The sequence below is a fragment of the Pinus tabuliformis genome, chromosome 2_1 (genome assembly GCF_031772625.1).
Source record: "Pinus tabuliformis cultivar Carrire ecotype Pingquan chromosome 2_1, CPIR1, whole genome shotgun sequence".
Classification (NCBI taxonomy): domain Eukaryota; kingdom Viridiplantae; phylum Streptophyta; class Pinopsida; order Pinales; family Pinaceae; genus Pinus; species Pinus tabuliformis.
This window is the reverse complement of record NC_142299.1, coordinates 400260509-400276217: the sequence shown is the minus strand read 5'-3', so window position 1 is coordinate 400276217 and position 15709 is coordinate 400260509. Positions and strand designations below refer to the sequence as shown.

Here is a 15709-nt window from a genome sequence, read left to right as displayed (position 1 = left end):
CACTATATGTGCAACAAGAAATATATACTACTTTGGTTGATGTAATGCAATTAAGGAGAAGCTAAAATGCATAGAGACCACTTTTGTTATCTAGGCTATATGAAATACTCAGAAAACCAATGAACAACAAATAGACCTAATTTAGCTTGCAAGAAAGGAAACAATAGAAAACAACCCCTCTTCTATCTGCAGGAAAAAAAAATGGTAGAAGGTAAACCTAATATAATTATGGAAATGTAAATGACAAGAAGTAACGCTACACTGTATTGGAGAAAATAAATTTATGCTAACAACGGCAAATTAAATGATAGAAAATAAACCTATGCTATTGCAATAAAGAAAATAAAATCACTTCAAGAATGCAAGAGACAAATCAACCATACAAACCCTTATTGTAGAAAGAAAGTTACAACTACTAGGGTAAAGTTTCTAAGGGGTTTTTGAACCTCTAAACTCCATCTCTAGGGTCTAATGAATGCATAGGGGCTTCACTCAATGAACCTCTAACATATCACTTGTGTTCGTGGCATACTAAACAATATCCCTAATTTGACTACATATTGGAAAATACCTATAAAAGTCGCATTATTTAACCCCCTACCAATATGAACACAATACACCTTTCCAATTTATAAAACCTCTACTTTCACTAGATATTGTAGGTATCCATTTTTTCATTAATATTTTTTATACGTCTTTATATTTTTTTCATTACCTTTCACCTCCATTTTTTATATCTGCAAATATAAAAACCCTTTACCCCCTATTAGATGCTCAATATATTATATAATCTTTTTCCTCAATATATATCTCCCAACATGAACGCATGCGGTAGGTATTGCTCCCCGAGTGAAGACCTCATAAATGAACGTTGTAATGGGATAAGTAATGAAACAAAAAAGTTTAGGTGCAAATATGGAAGCATGCTAAGGCAATTCAAGTGTTGCTACATGATGGCCCTATTTTGCTACAAGAAATAGGCGAGAGTAGTTATATGAGGTCTAAATGCGGTATGAAAGGTGAAGAAGGTGTTAGAAGGTTGTGGAAGGGTAAATAGATCCTTTCCAAGCTCAAGTACACCCAATGGATCGGTTCATGTGAGGAATAGGAAAATAGGAAGTTTTTTGTAGCTCGTCTAAGATGAAATAAACTTGTTGGAAGATTGCAGAAATGTGTAACAGTGAGTGAAAAGATGATGTTTTGGGTGAACTAAATGCATCAAAAAAATATTAACTATACCTATGAATCAATACTATCTAACTAGAAGCAAAATGTATGGTTCATTAGTAAAAGTAAAGTACATTAATAATTGATAAACTACTAATGTGTAGAAAAGTAATATGGCAGAAAGGATGAGTTGAATTTTAAATAAAGACATTACTACATGAAATAAACTATTTTTGAGTCTATCCAAGGAAAGTACATGAGAAAACTCAGAGACGAGCTTATACCTTAACCTTGCAAAGACAATACTTTTTTCAAAGATGAGATTTACAAAAAAAACATAACTAAACTAAATGCATGGAAAGTAAATGTACAAGAAGGGGGATTAAGCACTTGGGTTGGGCCCTAACCCAAGAAGACTCAAGTATCTCAAAAGAAAATCAGATTGGAAACAAAAGTTCTTTTCATTAGTGAACAAATGAGTCTATGCATGAAGTTGGGTTACACTTTCTGGAAAGCAAGGGCACATTTTGGGTGAAAAATAACAACTCGATCAAGCCATTTTAAGCACTCTATCGAGCAATATTTGAGCCCTCAATCGAACTATCTGAGGGCTTAAAGATAACTCGATTGAGCATTAAAAAAACCCTCAATCGAGCTCTTGTGTTACTTGAGGTTATCTAGGAGCTCAATCAACCCATGTTTTTGAATTTTTCGGTCGATGCAACCTAGGTGAAAAGTTAAAAAAAAATAGAGGAGCAAAGAAGAGGCAGAGTGCAAACATCTGCTCAAGCAGAAGCATTCAAAGAAGGTACAAAAAAAATAGGTAAGAGGATAGATTGGTGTAAGATGTGAGGGAGAATGTGGGAGCTCCTTTAAATTTGGGCAGGAAAAAGAAATCACCTGAGAGGTACGCTGACTACATGGCTTTAAACACTGAGCTTGTAGAGACTGAGCCATGCTCTTTTGAGGAAGTAGTTGAGTAGCTTGTTTGGGTTGATGCAATTGTAGAAGAATATGGATCCATCATGAAGAAAAATGTTTGGGAAGTGGGCCTAATATTGACAAATAAATCAGTTGTCGATTCGAGATGGATCTTCAAAGTTAAGAATGGAGCAGATAGAAAGCATAGAGAATTATAAGGCCAAATTTATAGTTAAATGATTCTCTCAAGTTGAGGAAACTCACTATGAGGAAACCTTTGCCGCCATAGCAAGGTATTCATCCATTATATCAATTATTGCACTGGTTGCGCAGATGGGGTGGAAGATCCACGATATGGATGTAAAAACAACATTTCTCGATTCTGTTATTGAGGAGGAAGTGTACGTAGAGAAATCAGAAGGTCTTGATACATTTGATCGATATTCTTGTGTGTGTAGACTTCAACGAGCATTGTACAGTCTCAAACATGCACCCTGAGCTTGGTATACTCGGATTGATAGTTATCGCACTGGATTGGTCTTCACCAAAAGTGAAGCATATTTGAACCTCTATCATATATTGGTAGAAGGTTAATTGCTTATCATTGTTTTATATGTTTATGATTTAATATTAACAGGTGATGACCAGCTGGTCATCTCTTGCAAAGGAATTTGAGATGAAGGACAAGGGTCTCCTGCACCACTTACTTGGGTTGGAAGTGTGGCAAGGTGATGGGGAATTGTTTGTGTCTCAAGGAAAGTATGCCACCAAGATACAATAGATATTTCTCATGGAGAGTTGTAAGGCCATGGAGATACCTCTAATGACTAACTGGAGGAAGGAGGATGCCACTTTAGATGAAGAGGTTGATGATATTCATTGATTTATCTTTTGAACACAAGACTAGATATGTGTTATGTAGTCAGCTAGTTGAGTCAAGCTATGATTAGGCAAACCAAATTGTATTGGAAGGCAACAAAGCATGTCTTATGGTACCTCAGAGGCATTACCTAGTATGGATTATGGTATAGACATATAAAGGGAGTGAAGTTGTGTGGCTTCGCAAATGCATATTGGGAAAGGAGTCCATCAACTGAAAGAGTACATCAGGTAGAATTTTTAGTGTTGGGTCCACAACAGTTTCTTGGTACAATAGGAAGCAAAGGTCTATGGTGCTCAACTCGACATAAGTAGAATACATGGCTACATGTCACACATCATGTGAGGTGATCTTGATGAGAAAGATACTTATGAGACTGTTTGGTTAGATGATGGATCTAACTGTGATCTATTGTGATAATCAAAATTGTATTAAGCTCTCTGAGAATCCGGTATTTCACGATTGATCCAAGCATATAAATATCTAATATCATCATTTACGAGACTATGTGCGAAGGAGAATAATGTTGCTACAATACATTCCGACAGAGAAACAAGATGTTGACATATTGACAAAAGTTTTGCCAAGAGTGAATTTCGATTTCCACAGGTGCGGGATAGGAGTTGTTGATAATCCCTTTCTTGCTAAGAGTGAGTGTTGATAAGTGTAGCAAGAAAGTCTCAATTTGACCTTTCCTTGGTCAAATTGAAAAAAATCAAATTTCCACAAGAGCAAACAACTTGGAGGTAGTTAACTGAGGTGACATGGCTCTTGTCACTCAGTTAACTCAGTAAACTCGAGTTAGGGGGCTTGGAGTTCAGTTATGCAGTTGTACTCAGTTAAAGTAGTTCTAACAGTTAATTGAACTAGTTGGAGGTCAGTTGTGTAGTGGGGCAACAGTCTAACTCATATATCATAAGTTAATTGATCAATCAACCAAAAGTAGCCAGTGAATGCAAGGAATTTGAGTTCCTTAGTTGTGGTGGAGATTCCAAGGTAGTGTAACATCGGTTGTAGACTAGTCTTGAGTGTACATGTGTTGTATGCAATGAATGATCAATTCTTGGGAATTACACAAACATTTTGGAGGAAATTCCTAAAGAATAGGGGCCAATTTTCTCAGGATTTGCACACAAAAATAGGAGCTTAGGTGGGGGTAGAAATTGACTAAGTCTCAGTCAGAGCTTCTCATTGAACAGAGATATAAGTTATTCACTTGAAAGTTGTGCTCAGAGCAAGAAAGCAATTGTAATACATTCTCTATTCATTTGATTATTACAAGTAGGCTCAAAGGGTTTTAACCAGTTGGTTTCCCCTAGATAAATATGTGTACTTTTTTATTTGATTGATGCATGCTTGTGAATGTTGTTCTAAACTGTGAATTAATTTCCGCAGAGCAATACAGTAGAATTGTGTCTCTTGATTGAGATTAAATTTCTTGAGCACTTGCCATACTCAACTTCAAATTCACACATGTTCCCTTTAAAATGAAAATAGAATATTCTCTAAATAAAAATGTAATGTGGGCTATAATAAATATATCTCATTCTCACTGCTAGGTTAGTTAAAAGAAAAAAAAAAAGAAATGTAAATGTAAACATGAAAATATGTAGATATTCATATGAATTAAGATAAGTTTGCACCTAAAAAGATTTGATCCCTCTCCTAAATTCGTGATTAAAATAGATCTTTAAAATATGTAGATATTCATATGAATTAAGATAAGTTTGCACCTAAAAAGATTTGATCCCTCTCTGAGGTTGCTAAATTCGTGATTAAAATAGATCTTTAGTATTACAAAGTAGTATAAAGGAAGTTGGTAAAAATATTTCATTCTCACTCCGACTCATAAATATTTCAACAACCATATGAATTAACATAATAATAATAATAATATCCATTTTTAAGGTCACAGCCAAGCCAGACACCAAATTGGTGTACGATTGTTTGTCGGACAAGGGACCCACCTTTTGACTGCTAAGTCTACGAAGGCATACATACTCTACCCCCCTCTAGTTTTGAACCTGTGACCTCTTAGGAGGAAACACATGCTTTTATAGAAAAAAAGAATGTAATTAAAAGTACAAAGAATACTATATTTTAACTTTAGAGTGTGAGGAAGTTGTATAATTCTTTTACTTTTTAAAAATATTTATTATAAGAATTAAATAAACTATTTGAATATTTCAACAACCATATGAATTAACATAATTCTATAGATAGAAAGAATGTAATTAAAAGTACAAAGAATACTATATTTTAACTTTAGAGTATGAGGAAATTGTATAATTCTTTATTTTTTAAAAATATTTATTATAAGAATTAAATAAACTATTTGAATATGGTGCTAAGATCAACTTTATATGAAAGTAATTAAAAAGAAAAATAGTTTAATATTTATCATAATAAAGAATTTCAATGTTGGAAGAAAATATTTAACCATATATTACATTTTAACATCATATATATATATAATAATAGAAAATGTATATTTATTGTATAAAATAATTAAAAAAATAAGTACTTATACTTAAAATATTTTTTAGGAGTCTTATTATTTAGGAGTCTTATTATTTTAGATTTTAAGCATTTCTCATATCTCTCAAAATGTATTTTTTTTCCCAAGTTTTACACTTCAAAAAAATTTAACCTCAAGATATTTCATTTTGTCAATACTTACTAAATCTGTGATTAAGATTAATATACTTGAGTAAAACAATGCAATGCATAAAAAATAATATAAAATAAAATTAAACAACTTTGAAAAACAAGTAACCATATTAACCATAAATTTAGAAAGTAATACATAAAAGCTAAAAATAAAAAGCACTTTGAATGTGAAACAATACATGGCAGTCTCTTTTACAAACATTCATTAAGGAAAAACAAACCTGAAATAAATGATCAGCAATCCCTTTTACAAATATTCACTAGGGAAGTCCCTTTACAAACATTCATTAAGAGAAAACAAACATGAAATAAATGATCATCTTTGAGGTGAGGTTACTTGCTCACCAGGTCAGGGCACCTTTATTTATCATCAAGAAAGCTCATATATAATCCCTCTATTTATCAGCAGAAAAGCTCAAACATATAATCTGTCTGTCAAGAAATTATAAAATTCCTGATATTTAAGATCAATAGGACAGCACAATCTCAACCTCTACAATTTCAACGCTTTAAAACAAGTGACTAATAATGAATTCATTACTAATCTAGAAGTAACTAGATTTCTCAATTATTTCGAAGTTTTGTTTTCTTATTCAATACAGAAAGAGAGATCAAGAGAAGGCAAAGCCGCAAAACCTAGTGGGAAAATATCCTGGTTCAAAAACGGAGAGATACGGCTAAGAAGGTACTGCAAAAGCGATGACTACCGATAATACAAACGTGAAATCAAACGAAACAGAATTAACTCTCTGCAACTGAAAACGACCATAATAGTTCTGACCAGCATTTTAATTACTCCCATTGGCTTCATCGTTCTGACAGCAGCAATTTGAGATAGATTCAAACAAGCAACTACCTACTGATTCCAAAAAGACTTTTCCAAACCATGTGAAACTAGTCTTGACAGGTGACGGCATACATGCACAACCGCAAGTGGTGGATTCAACAATATCAGGATCATAGTCTAGGAGTCCATAGAAATCTTTTTTGGCGCAGCTCACATCCACGTTAATCCTACAGCACGCCTCCAGGCACCGATATCTCCACGCACCGGATTTGAACACCTTATGACACACAAAACAAGTATATGGTATCCTCTCATCACGGGCCAGCAATTTGAGTTGGTGATCTGGGTGCGCCGTGATCTGGAGCGTTTCAGGGAGTGTCATACACATGGGATGAATCCTTAAATCACGCTTTTCAGATTCGAACACATAACCTTTCAACAATTTGTGGCAGGCATTACAGTGATGTCTTCGTCTTGTTTTGGCACGAAATGTAAGGCGGCAGCCGCCGGGAAATGAGTACTCATCAAGTTCGGCACAGTCCTTGTGCAAACTGAAATCACCACACTTGCCTGTATAATTCCCCGCAGGATCCGCATTCTTGCACTTGTAACCCACCCCGTTTCCTATTTCTTTACACCCACTACATTTGTAGACCTGCAGGGTATTATACAGGCAGAGCGGATGCTCATGGCTAGCAGGCTTTAACAATTCTGCAGGCTCTCCCTCTGGGCGGGCAGTCTCTAGCGATTCTGCAGGCTCTCCCTCTTGGCGAACAGGCTCTCCGTTATTTGCATTTCTGTTCGACTCCGCCATGAAGAAAACGAAGGACAGACTATTTTTTTGCTCACAATCCCTAATGACGGACTAATTTTGCTCACAAGCTGGAGTTATAAATAATTAAATTTACACCAGAAGAGGGTTGCTTTTTAATTCCTTGAGTTTTTTTATCACGTTTGAAAAGGGTTCTTTCGTATAAATTTCAAGACTTTTAAATTACGGCCAACATTAAATGGGAGAAAGAAGATTCTCACCACAATTTCGGAGAAGATTCTTATCGCAAGTTCGAAGAAGATTCTCACCGCAACCTTTTCCAAATGTCGCAACATTTTCAAAGGGTTTCTTTCGTAGGAATATTATTTTATAATTTTAAAAAAATACTGTTCACAAGTCATGGTCAATAAAAAAATTCTTTGATGACCAAAATGAGCCATGAACTGCAATTTCACTACCAAATTCCACCCTTCATGGAGATATTAATTTGACTTGTGAAAAGAACAATATCTATCCATTATGTAGAACTTTTACTCATAAAGTTAAAGAATTTTACATTCAATTTGAATTCTTTTTTAATGAATGGTTTTCGAACAAATTATGCAATTTGTAAATTTTAAATATTTTGATAATAAGCTGTTAATTATTTTCCTTTATAAATATACCCATTTTATGAATATTCTTTTAAATACAAGTTTTTGTTTTTTTCATAAAATTTAAATTACCTAGAATTCAAAGTTGGACTACACTAATGTGCTTTGTTTATTATTATCTTAATCTTTTATATTGATATGGTCCCACATAAATGAAATAGTTCATAAATGAGTTTTAATGTTATTATCCATTTTTTAGGATTACACTTATGTGCTTAGTTTATTATTATCTTAAGCCTTTATATTACTATGGTCCAACATAGATAAAGTAATTCATAAATAAATCTTAATGTTATTGTCCATATCTATCTATGTTATGCTTTACATAAAATTTTCTTACAACTTTTAATTTAATACCAATTTAATTTTTTTAATTTTTGGATTCTGATTATTGTCCAACATACTCTCATCTTTTTTTATGAATTGAAAAGTTTAATATATTAACAAAAAAATAATATTTCTTTTATAATTCTTCATTTTCCCATGACTTTTATCTTAACTCACAATTTTTTACTAGACTAATGGTCCACTTTGGCCCATGAGTGCCTCAATTCTCTACTACATGCACACATTATTAATGTTTAATTATTTCTTAGATTTTCTTTTTACATAAGCACAAACCACATTTATGAGCACTACATTAGAAATCTGTATAGTAAAATATGCATTAAAAAACTGTATAGTAAAATATGCATAACACAACTTACAATTTAATAAAAAAACTCTTAGAGAATAATAAAATATAATAGTTATAATAAGATTTTATGAGTATTGATTTTTTTATTATTATTATTTTTAAGGTGGATACAATATTTATATATGACTAGGTTGTTAATAGAGAGGAACTTAAACTCTCAACCTCGGTGAATCAAGCTCCTCACTCACACGACCATCCTCATGCCTCATCTATGCCTCATCTAGGCAACAAACCACTCCTCACTCACACGACCATCGTCATGCCTCATCTAGGCAACAAACGAAAGTCCTCACTCACAATAAACAACTGTATAGTAAAATATGCACTAGAAAACTGTATAGTAAAATATGCATAACACAACTTACAATTTAATAAAAAAATTGTTAGAGAATAATAAAATATAATAATTATAATAAGATTTTATCACTATTGATTTATTATTATTATTATTATTATTATTAAGGTGGATACATTATTTACATATGACTACGACTTAGAGTCTGAACCTGGGGAATCAAGGTCCTCATTCACACAACCATCCTCATGCCTCATCTAGGCAACAAACCAAAGTCCTGGCTCATAACAAACCAAAGTCCTCACAGGGCCTGGCTCATAACAAACCAAAGTCCTCACAGGGCCATCGTCACCCCTCATCTAGGCAACAATGATTCACCCCTCATCTAGGCAACAATGATTTTATCGTTAATTTTATTATGAAATAATATTTAAACCAAATGATTTTATTGTTAATTTTATTTTACAAATTACTATTAGAAAACACTCCAAAAATCTTATTTTCCAAATAGACATGACATTTTCCATGCAAAGTTTGTCAGTTAGATTTAGTTGTCAAATACTTGTTTAAGAAAGAATGCATTATCTTTTTTATGAGTAGGAAACATATGTGTTGAAAACTAATTCTAAGAAAGAAATATATTTTAAATTTAATTATTTTCATTGAAAGATTGGTTTCACAATTTAATATAAGAGATATTGTCACATTAATTTGTCAAATACTTGCTTAAGCAAGAATGCATTATCTTCTTTATGGGTCGGAAGCATATGTGTTGAAAACTAATTCTAAGAAAGAAATATATTTTGAATTTAACTATTTTTATTGAAGGATTTGTTTCACAATTTAATATAGGAGATATTGTCACATTTTTTTTCCCCTGGAAAAATCAGTAACTTTCATTAATATTTGAAAATTACATAAGCAGATGCCGTGGCATTACTGTCTTGTTCATACAAAATTCACCTTTTCAGGTGTGATCAGTGTATAACAAAATAGGTGCTAATTACATTTCATTGTTCTGGCTTTACAGCCTATTCGCTTGTACAAAATGATTCTATTTATAAATATATCAGCAGTTTGTCATATTGGTCTCTATTCTCTGTCAGCTATTGGGACTATTGTCCCTCTGTTGCCTCTGATCTATATATGGTCGGTGGTAAAACTGATGCTCATCTGACCCGTTCTGCTCCACTATTTGTCCATCGCCTCGGGGAAGTGACGAGGCCTCTTTGGATAGTTTGTCAGCCTCGCTATTGTGTTCTCTGTAAATATGCACACAAGTGAAATGATCAAATGCTGCTTTGAGAGTGAGAGTATTGTGTAATAAATTACTGAGAGTGTGTGCATGGCAAGTAGTGACATTATTGATCCAGTTTACAACCACCATTGAGTCCCCAAATATATTGATCTGTGAGTGCTGATGAGATAATGCAAAATGTAGAAGATTATGTAATGCAGAGAGCTCAGCAAAATTGTTAGATCCATTTCCGAAACCCAATTTTGCAAGATATCTATGTTGATCGTTAATGTGAAGGACAAATCCTCCTCCACACCTGGCTTGATTCGCTGCCCCATCGAAAAAAGCCCATGGGATGGATCTGTCAATCTCAGGCATGGGCTGAATGGCTCTGGGTCTGGTAGGAAGCGGATCTGGTAACTCCTGATATGCAGCAATAACAACGATTTCAATCCGGCATCCCGAAATCGGTCGATCCTCGAAAATGGCCCTATTCCGAGCGAGCCATATATACCAGGTGGCCACAGGAGGGAGATTGATTAATTTGGATTCCGGGTGGGATCGAGACCAGCTACTCCATGCGTCCTGTAAATCAGAACCGCTCCAATGTCCCGAAATGCCCAATTGCTGACAAATATTCCTCCATATGTTTTGGATAGTCGGGCAGAGAAGGAAGATGTGATCTGTGTATTCAGACGCATTTTTGCAAAAGGTGCACCAAGAAGGGCCATGTATGGCTCTGCGGGTCAGCTATTCTCCCGTGGGGACGATACCATGGAGAGCACACCAGAAGAAAAGTTTGGATCGGGGAGAGGCCTTTATCTTCCATATGGTATGCCACCATGGGTGGATCTGTTCCGGAGATCTGTGAGTAATAAGGGCACTGTAACCGTGCTTTGGGGCATATATACCATGGTCCGCTGGGCACCAAATAAGTTCATCTGGCCCTTGCTTGATGCGAATGTGGGATTCAGATAAAGCCATGATATATTGATCCCATTCCCGGTGCCAATGTATAGGGAGATCCAAAGATGGGGCAGATTTCCACGCTTGAGAGAAGATGTCTGTGCGTAGCGGGTCAGCAATCTGTGCAAAATGCCGAATCCCCCGGTCTTGAAGATAATTGATAAGCTCCTAATTTAATATATGTCTGCCCCCACAGTTACTCCAAGGGTCCATGCCAATCCTGCCTGTCATACCATCATTTATTTGCCAAGCCAGGTTGTCCCGAATGAGGGGAAGGGAATCAATCAAGGCCTTCCAGACAGATGAGCCTCCTTTCGAAGACCAGGATGGAAGTCGGGCCCAATCCATAATATTGCGAGGCCAAATGTATTTGTGATAAGTAACATGTGTCCACAGATTTTGCCTAGTGAGCAGGGTCCATCCCATCTTGGCTGCTAATGCTTTGGCGAAATCTGGGAGGTCTTTTAGGCCCCAACCTCCCCATTTTTTAGGTAGAGAGATTTTCTTCCAGCTAATCCAAGCAAATATTCTTTTCTCCTGACTCCCATTCCATAGGTAACGGTTGCAAAGCTGCTACAACCTCCCCAGGATGTTCCTTGGTATCCAGGCTAGTGCCATCCAAAAGACTGGGGTAGCTTCTAGCACAGATTTGATGAGCACCAGTCTGCCAGCCCTAGATAGGTATCTGTGGCTCCAACCCAAAAGCCTCTTTTCCAGTTTGGCAACCAACCAGACCCAATCAGCTATCCTTTGGCAGGTAGGCTTCAGATTGAATCCCAGGTATTTAATACCTCTATCCAGTGAGTGCACCGAATAAGGAAAAGCCTGTAGGGCAGTCCGAGTCTCCTGTACAGTAGTGCGAGCACAGGTGATGGTGGATTTCGTCTGGTTTGGCAGCATACCTGTAGCTGCAGAAAATCTTTGCAGGATTTTCGAGAAAGTTCGAGAGTCTCTGACATTGCCATCAAGTAGAATAAGTACATCATCCACAAATAGTAGATGTGTAAGGTAGCACAAATCAGATATGCCAAGCCCACCAATATCACCATCCCTCTTTGCAGCTTCCATGAGGCGACTGAGACCTTCCATGACCAAGAGAAATAGAAGAGGTGATAGAGGGCATCCCTGTCGCAGACCTCTTTCCGAGTGAAAAAATGTAGATGCCGAGCCATTGATGAGGACACTGAATGAGGGGGAGGTGATGCATGCCATTATCCAAGTGATAAAGGAGTGTGGGAACCCCAAATGAATGAGAATCATTTTAAGATAAAGCCAGCTGACACGATCGAAAGCTTTGGAGAGATCGATTTTGAGGAGGATGGCTTTTAGATTTTTGGACCAGATGGAGTGAAGGGCCTCTTGTGCAAGCCCTATGGCCTCATGAATCTGTCTGGAGTCTAGAAAAGCAAATTGCTGCGGAGCAATGGACCTGGAGAGGATAGGTCTGAGCCGGTTTGCAATGGTCTTAGAGATGATCTTGTATAAGCAGTTGCACAGAGAAATGGGACGATATTCATCAAAGGATTCCGGGGAATCAGATTTGGGGATGAGGGCAATGAACGTGGAGTTGATAGCATGATAAATAGATCCAGTAGTGCGGCTCTCCTCCACCACCCTCAGCAGGTCCTGCCCCAGAACTTCATAAAAGGCAAGATAGAATTCAATGGTCCATCCATCTGGGCCGGGGCTTTTATCTTTCTTGAACCACTTCAACACCCCTTCAAGTTCTTCAGCTGTAACAGGGTCGGTTAAATCCGCCACATCTTCATCCTCCACGAATCTTGGGAAGTGATTTGCCACATTGATGATGTCCAGAAGGTTGACTTCCCAGGGACTCTTGTACAAATTCCTGAAGTGGGTGGTGCCCAGGTGTGCAAGTTTATGAAAATTGTCTGCAATCTCACCATCCGGAGAGGGGAGCTTCCAGATTGTATTAGAAACCTTCCTGCTCTTAGCATAGCTATGGAAGAACTTTGTGTTGTCGTCCCCAGCTTGTATCCATAATGCTCTACTTCTTAATCTGATAGATTCCTCCCTCTCTTTGAGGATCCTGGCTTTTTGACTTTCCAAGTCAATTAGCCTGCCCTTGTCAGCCACAGAGATGAATCCCAAGCCCCGATCGTCAGTAAGAGAGCAAATATCAGCCTCAATTTGAGTGAGCTGTGCTGATTCCCTCTCCAATTTCGCCTTTGCCCACTGAATGGAAATATGCTTTAATTCTGCAAGGTTCCTGCAGAAACTCTTAGCATATGATTCAATGTCATTGATAGGATGAGCTATCCAGTAATCCTTAACCAACTTGATATATGAGGGATCCTTCAGCTAGGTGTGGTTGAATTTGAAGGGAGCTTTGGGTTTCTTGGTAGGTCCCTGAATCTCCAAATAAATAGGGTTATGGTCCGATAGCCCCCCCGAGCCAACCCATTGTCGGAACAGATGCACACGCTGGAGGAGAGTCCCTTTAAGTAGGAATCTGTCAAGTCTGCGAGCAAGGGCAGCGTCCCCAACCCTTCTATTCCTCCAGGTAGGAAGGGGGCGCTGCATGGGGATATCTATAAAATTAGATTGCTCTAGCAGGTTGTGCATGAAATCGGTAATGCGGTCAATTTGAGCATCCGAGCCCCAGGACTCCCTGAAACCCAGCGAGAAGTTTAAGTCACCTCCGATAATGACATGATCTTCATTCAGTAGAGGGAGATGAAGGATGTTCTGCCAGAATGCTTCTCGCTGGGAGCAGGGCGCATAAATATTGACAATTCTAAGATCCATGCCGAGGTCAGCAGAGAAAATATCCATTCCAATGAATCCAGCCCCCCCCCAACTGGAATTTAGTTTAATGGTACGGGGGTTGATCCCAATGGCAAGCCCCCCGGATCGACCAACAACATCGTTTGCAAAGATAATCCAACCAGGGACCAAGGTGAGCAGGACTTGTGTACACTGATCAGCTGTGCAGAGAGTTTCTTGTAACATGATAATATCACAGGGCTCAGATTCAATGAGCCTCTTCAAGGCTAGTTTCTTGGAGGAACTAGCCAGTCCTCTACAATTAAATGAAAGACCCTTCATGGGGGAACACCTCTCGGGGTGTGTCCTGCTCTAAGGACCCCGTCAATGGTCGATTGCCTTCCAGAGACCACCTCTGCCCCAGCAAGCTTAATGGCTTTAGAGAGGTGGGATTTTCTCCCTCTGGTACTCGATACACCCCCTTCAAAAACAACAATGCCCAGCCTGGAATGTTTGATAGGGGATTCTCTGGCAGGGTTTCGAGATCGAAGAAAATATGGGTGAGGAGGGGAGGACGATCGCGGGATGGAGCAATCCTTATGGGGAGAAGTGGATATGATTGGGTCCGCACAGGTGGAAGGAGCAGAACTAAGAGGGCAATGAATCATAGGAGAAAGAGTTGCGGGATCAATGACATCAACCGATGAATGAACATGAGAATTAGGAGGATCAGAGAACATACCCGCTTCAGCCGCCGAGCGTGCCCTAGTGATAGGAGGCGAGGGACGCCGGAGTCCAGACACGTCCATTGGTGCTGGAGCCGAAGGGGATGAACCAGCAGAAGGTGGCCGAGAAGTATTTGAAGATGCCATCCTGGAGGAGGTCGGGGTGTGCTTCGGAGTGTCTTCAGCTTTCTTGTTGAGAGGGCAATCCTTAGCAAGGTGTCCAACTTTATGACATCGTCTGCAGCGGAAGGGGACTCCTTCGTAATCCAAGAGCTGAACCCTGATGCATTTGCCCCATTGAAGTGTGACTTGCTCCTCAAGCCCTTCCCGGGTGTCCAGATGTACCAAAATCCGAGCAAGTGTTCGACTCCCTGATTCCACAAATGTGCGATCGAAGTCCAAGTAGGTCCCGAGGGCATTGCCGACCTGAATAAACACTTCTTCGGCCCAGAATGGTAATGGAAGACCCGGGAGGCGAACCCAGATCGGTCCTGCACCAAGCTGTTCCCGCTCTGGTTCAAAAAGGGGACTCCAGCGCTTAAGGAGTACCGGGGCCATTTCGATATGCCAGTAACGCCCCAGTACCAGATCAGTCTGACTTTCCTTGGAGAATTTAAGTGAGAACCAGCCTCTGGGAAGAACGTCAACCTCTGGTAGATCGAATAATACTCCGCCCCAAATCTCCTTGACCCATAGAATAAGTCTCTGTCTCGAGTATGTTCGGCCCCTGACGTGCCCTACCAAAACTGTGTTTGCGATGTCCATATATTCCCCGAGCGGCTTCGATTCGTCGAATTTAATGGAGATATCCCTCGATGTAGCTCTCACACAGTGAACCTTCTTTTGCCGGATCGAGGGGTCGATGGGTGATCAGCCAGAGGATTGGTGATACCTTCCCTGGGAGGGGGCGGTGCGGGACGGGTAGTGACCGCAGGAGATTCAAAGCAACCAGAAGGGCGCAATCCAGATGCAGAGGGGTGAGATGCAGGGTTAGAGATTGGCGGAGGGAGTGGCACCGATAGGAGAGGCGGAGCCTGAGGGTCGAAAGAGGGCGATGGAGGGGTATGAGAGGCCAGGAACTGCAGAGAACCTGGCGAGAGTGGAGGAACCTCGAAAGGCAGTGACTCAGATGTAAAAGCTCCAGTAGATGAAGGGTTGTTACGATAAACAATGGGCGCATCGGAGGTATGGTAAGGTGGGAGCCTAGGAACC

General features: G+C 38.6%; 1 protein-coding gene across 1 annotated transcript; it reads right to left on the bottom strand.

The window, feature by feature from the left end:
- Positions 1-9944: 9944 nt before the first annotated feature.
- On the bottom strand, positions 9945-15262 carry LOC149200548 (uncharacterized). The gene is made up of 6 exons (XM_089400973.1): positions 14172-15262; positions 13490-14088; positions 12762-13264; positions 11626-12671; positions 10991-11165; positions 9945-10664 (listed from the first exon to the last, which is right to left on the bottom strand). The coding sequence occupies exons 1-6, from the start codon at positions 15260-15262 to the stop codon at positions 9945-9947; spliced, it is 4134 nt and encodes a 1377-aa protein (XP_089257099.1).
- Between the last annotated feature and the right edge of the window lie 447 nt (positions 15263-15709).

What these genes read in the sequence shown, in the direction of transcription:
- LOC149200548 (XM_089400973.1), bottom strand. Translation starts at nt 15,262, where the DNA reads ATGGACATCGCAAACACAGTTTTGGTAGGGCACGTCAGGGGCCGAACA. An exon ending in CCAAGGAACATCCTGGGGAG is followed by an intron (nt 11,166 to 11,625) that starts GTTGTAGCAGCT and finishes CATTTTGCACAG; the next exon opens with ATTGCTGACCCGCTACGCAC. An exon ending in TTGGTGCCCAGCGGACCATG is followed by an intron (nt 10,665 to 10,990) that starts GTATATATGCCC and finishes TCTGATTTACAG; the next exon opens with GACGCATGGAGTAGCTGGTC.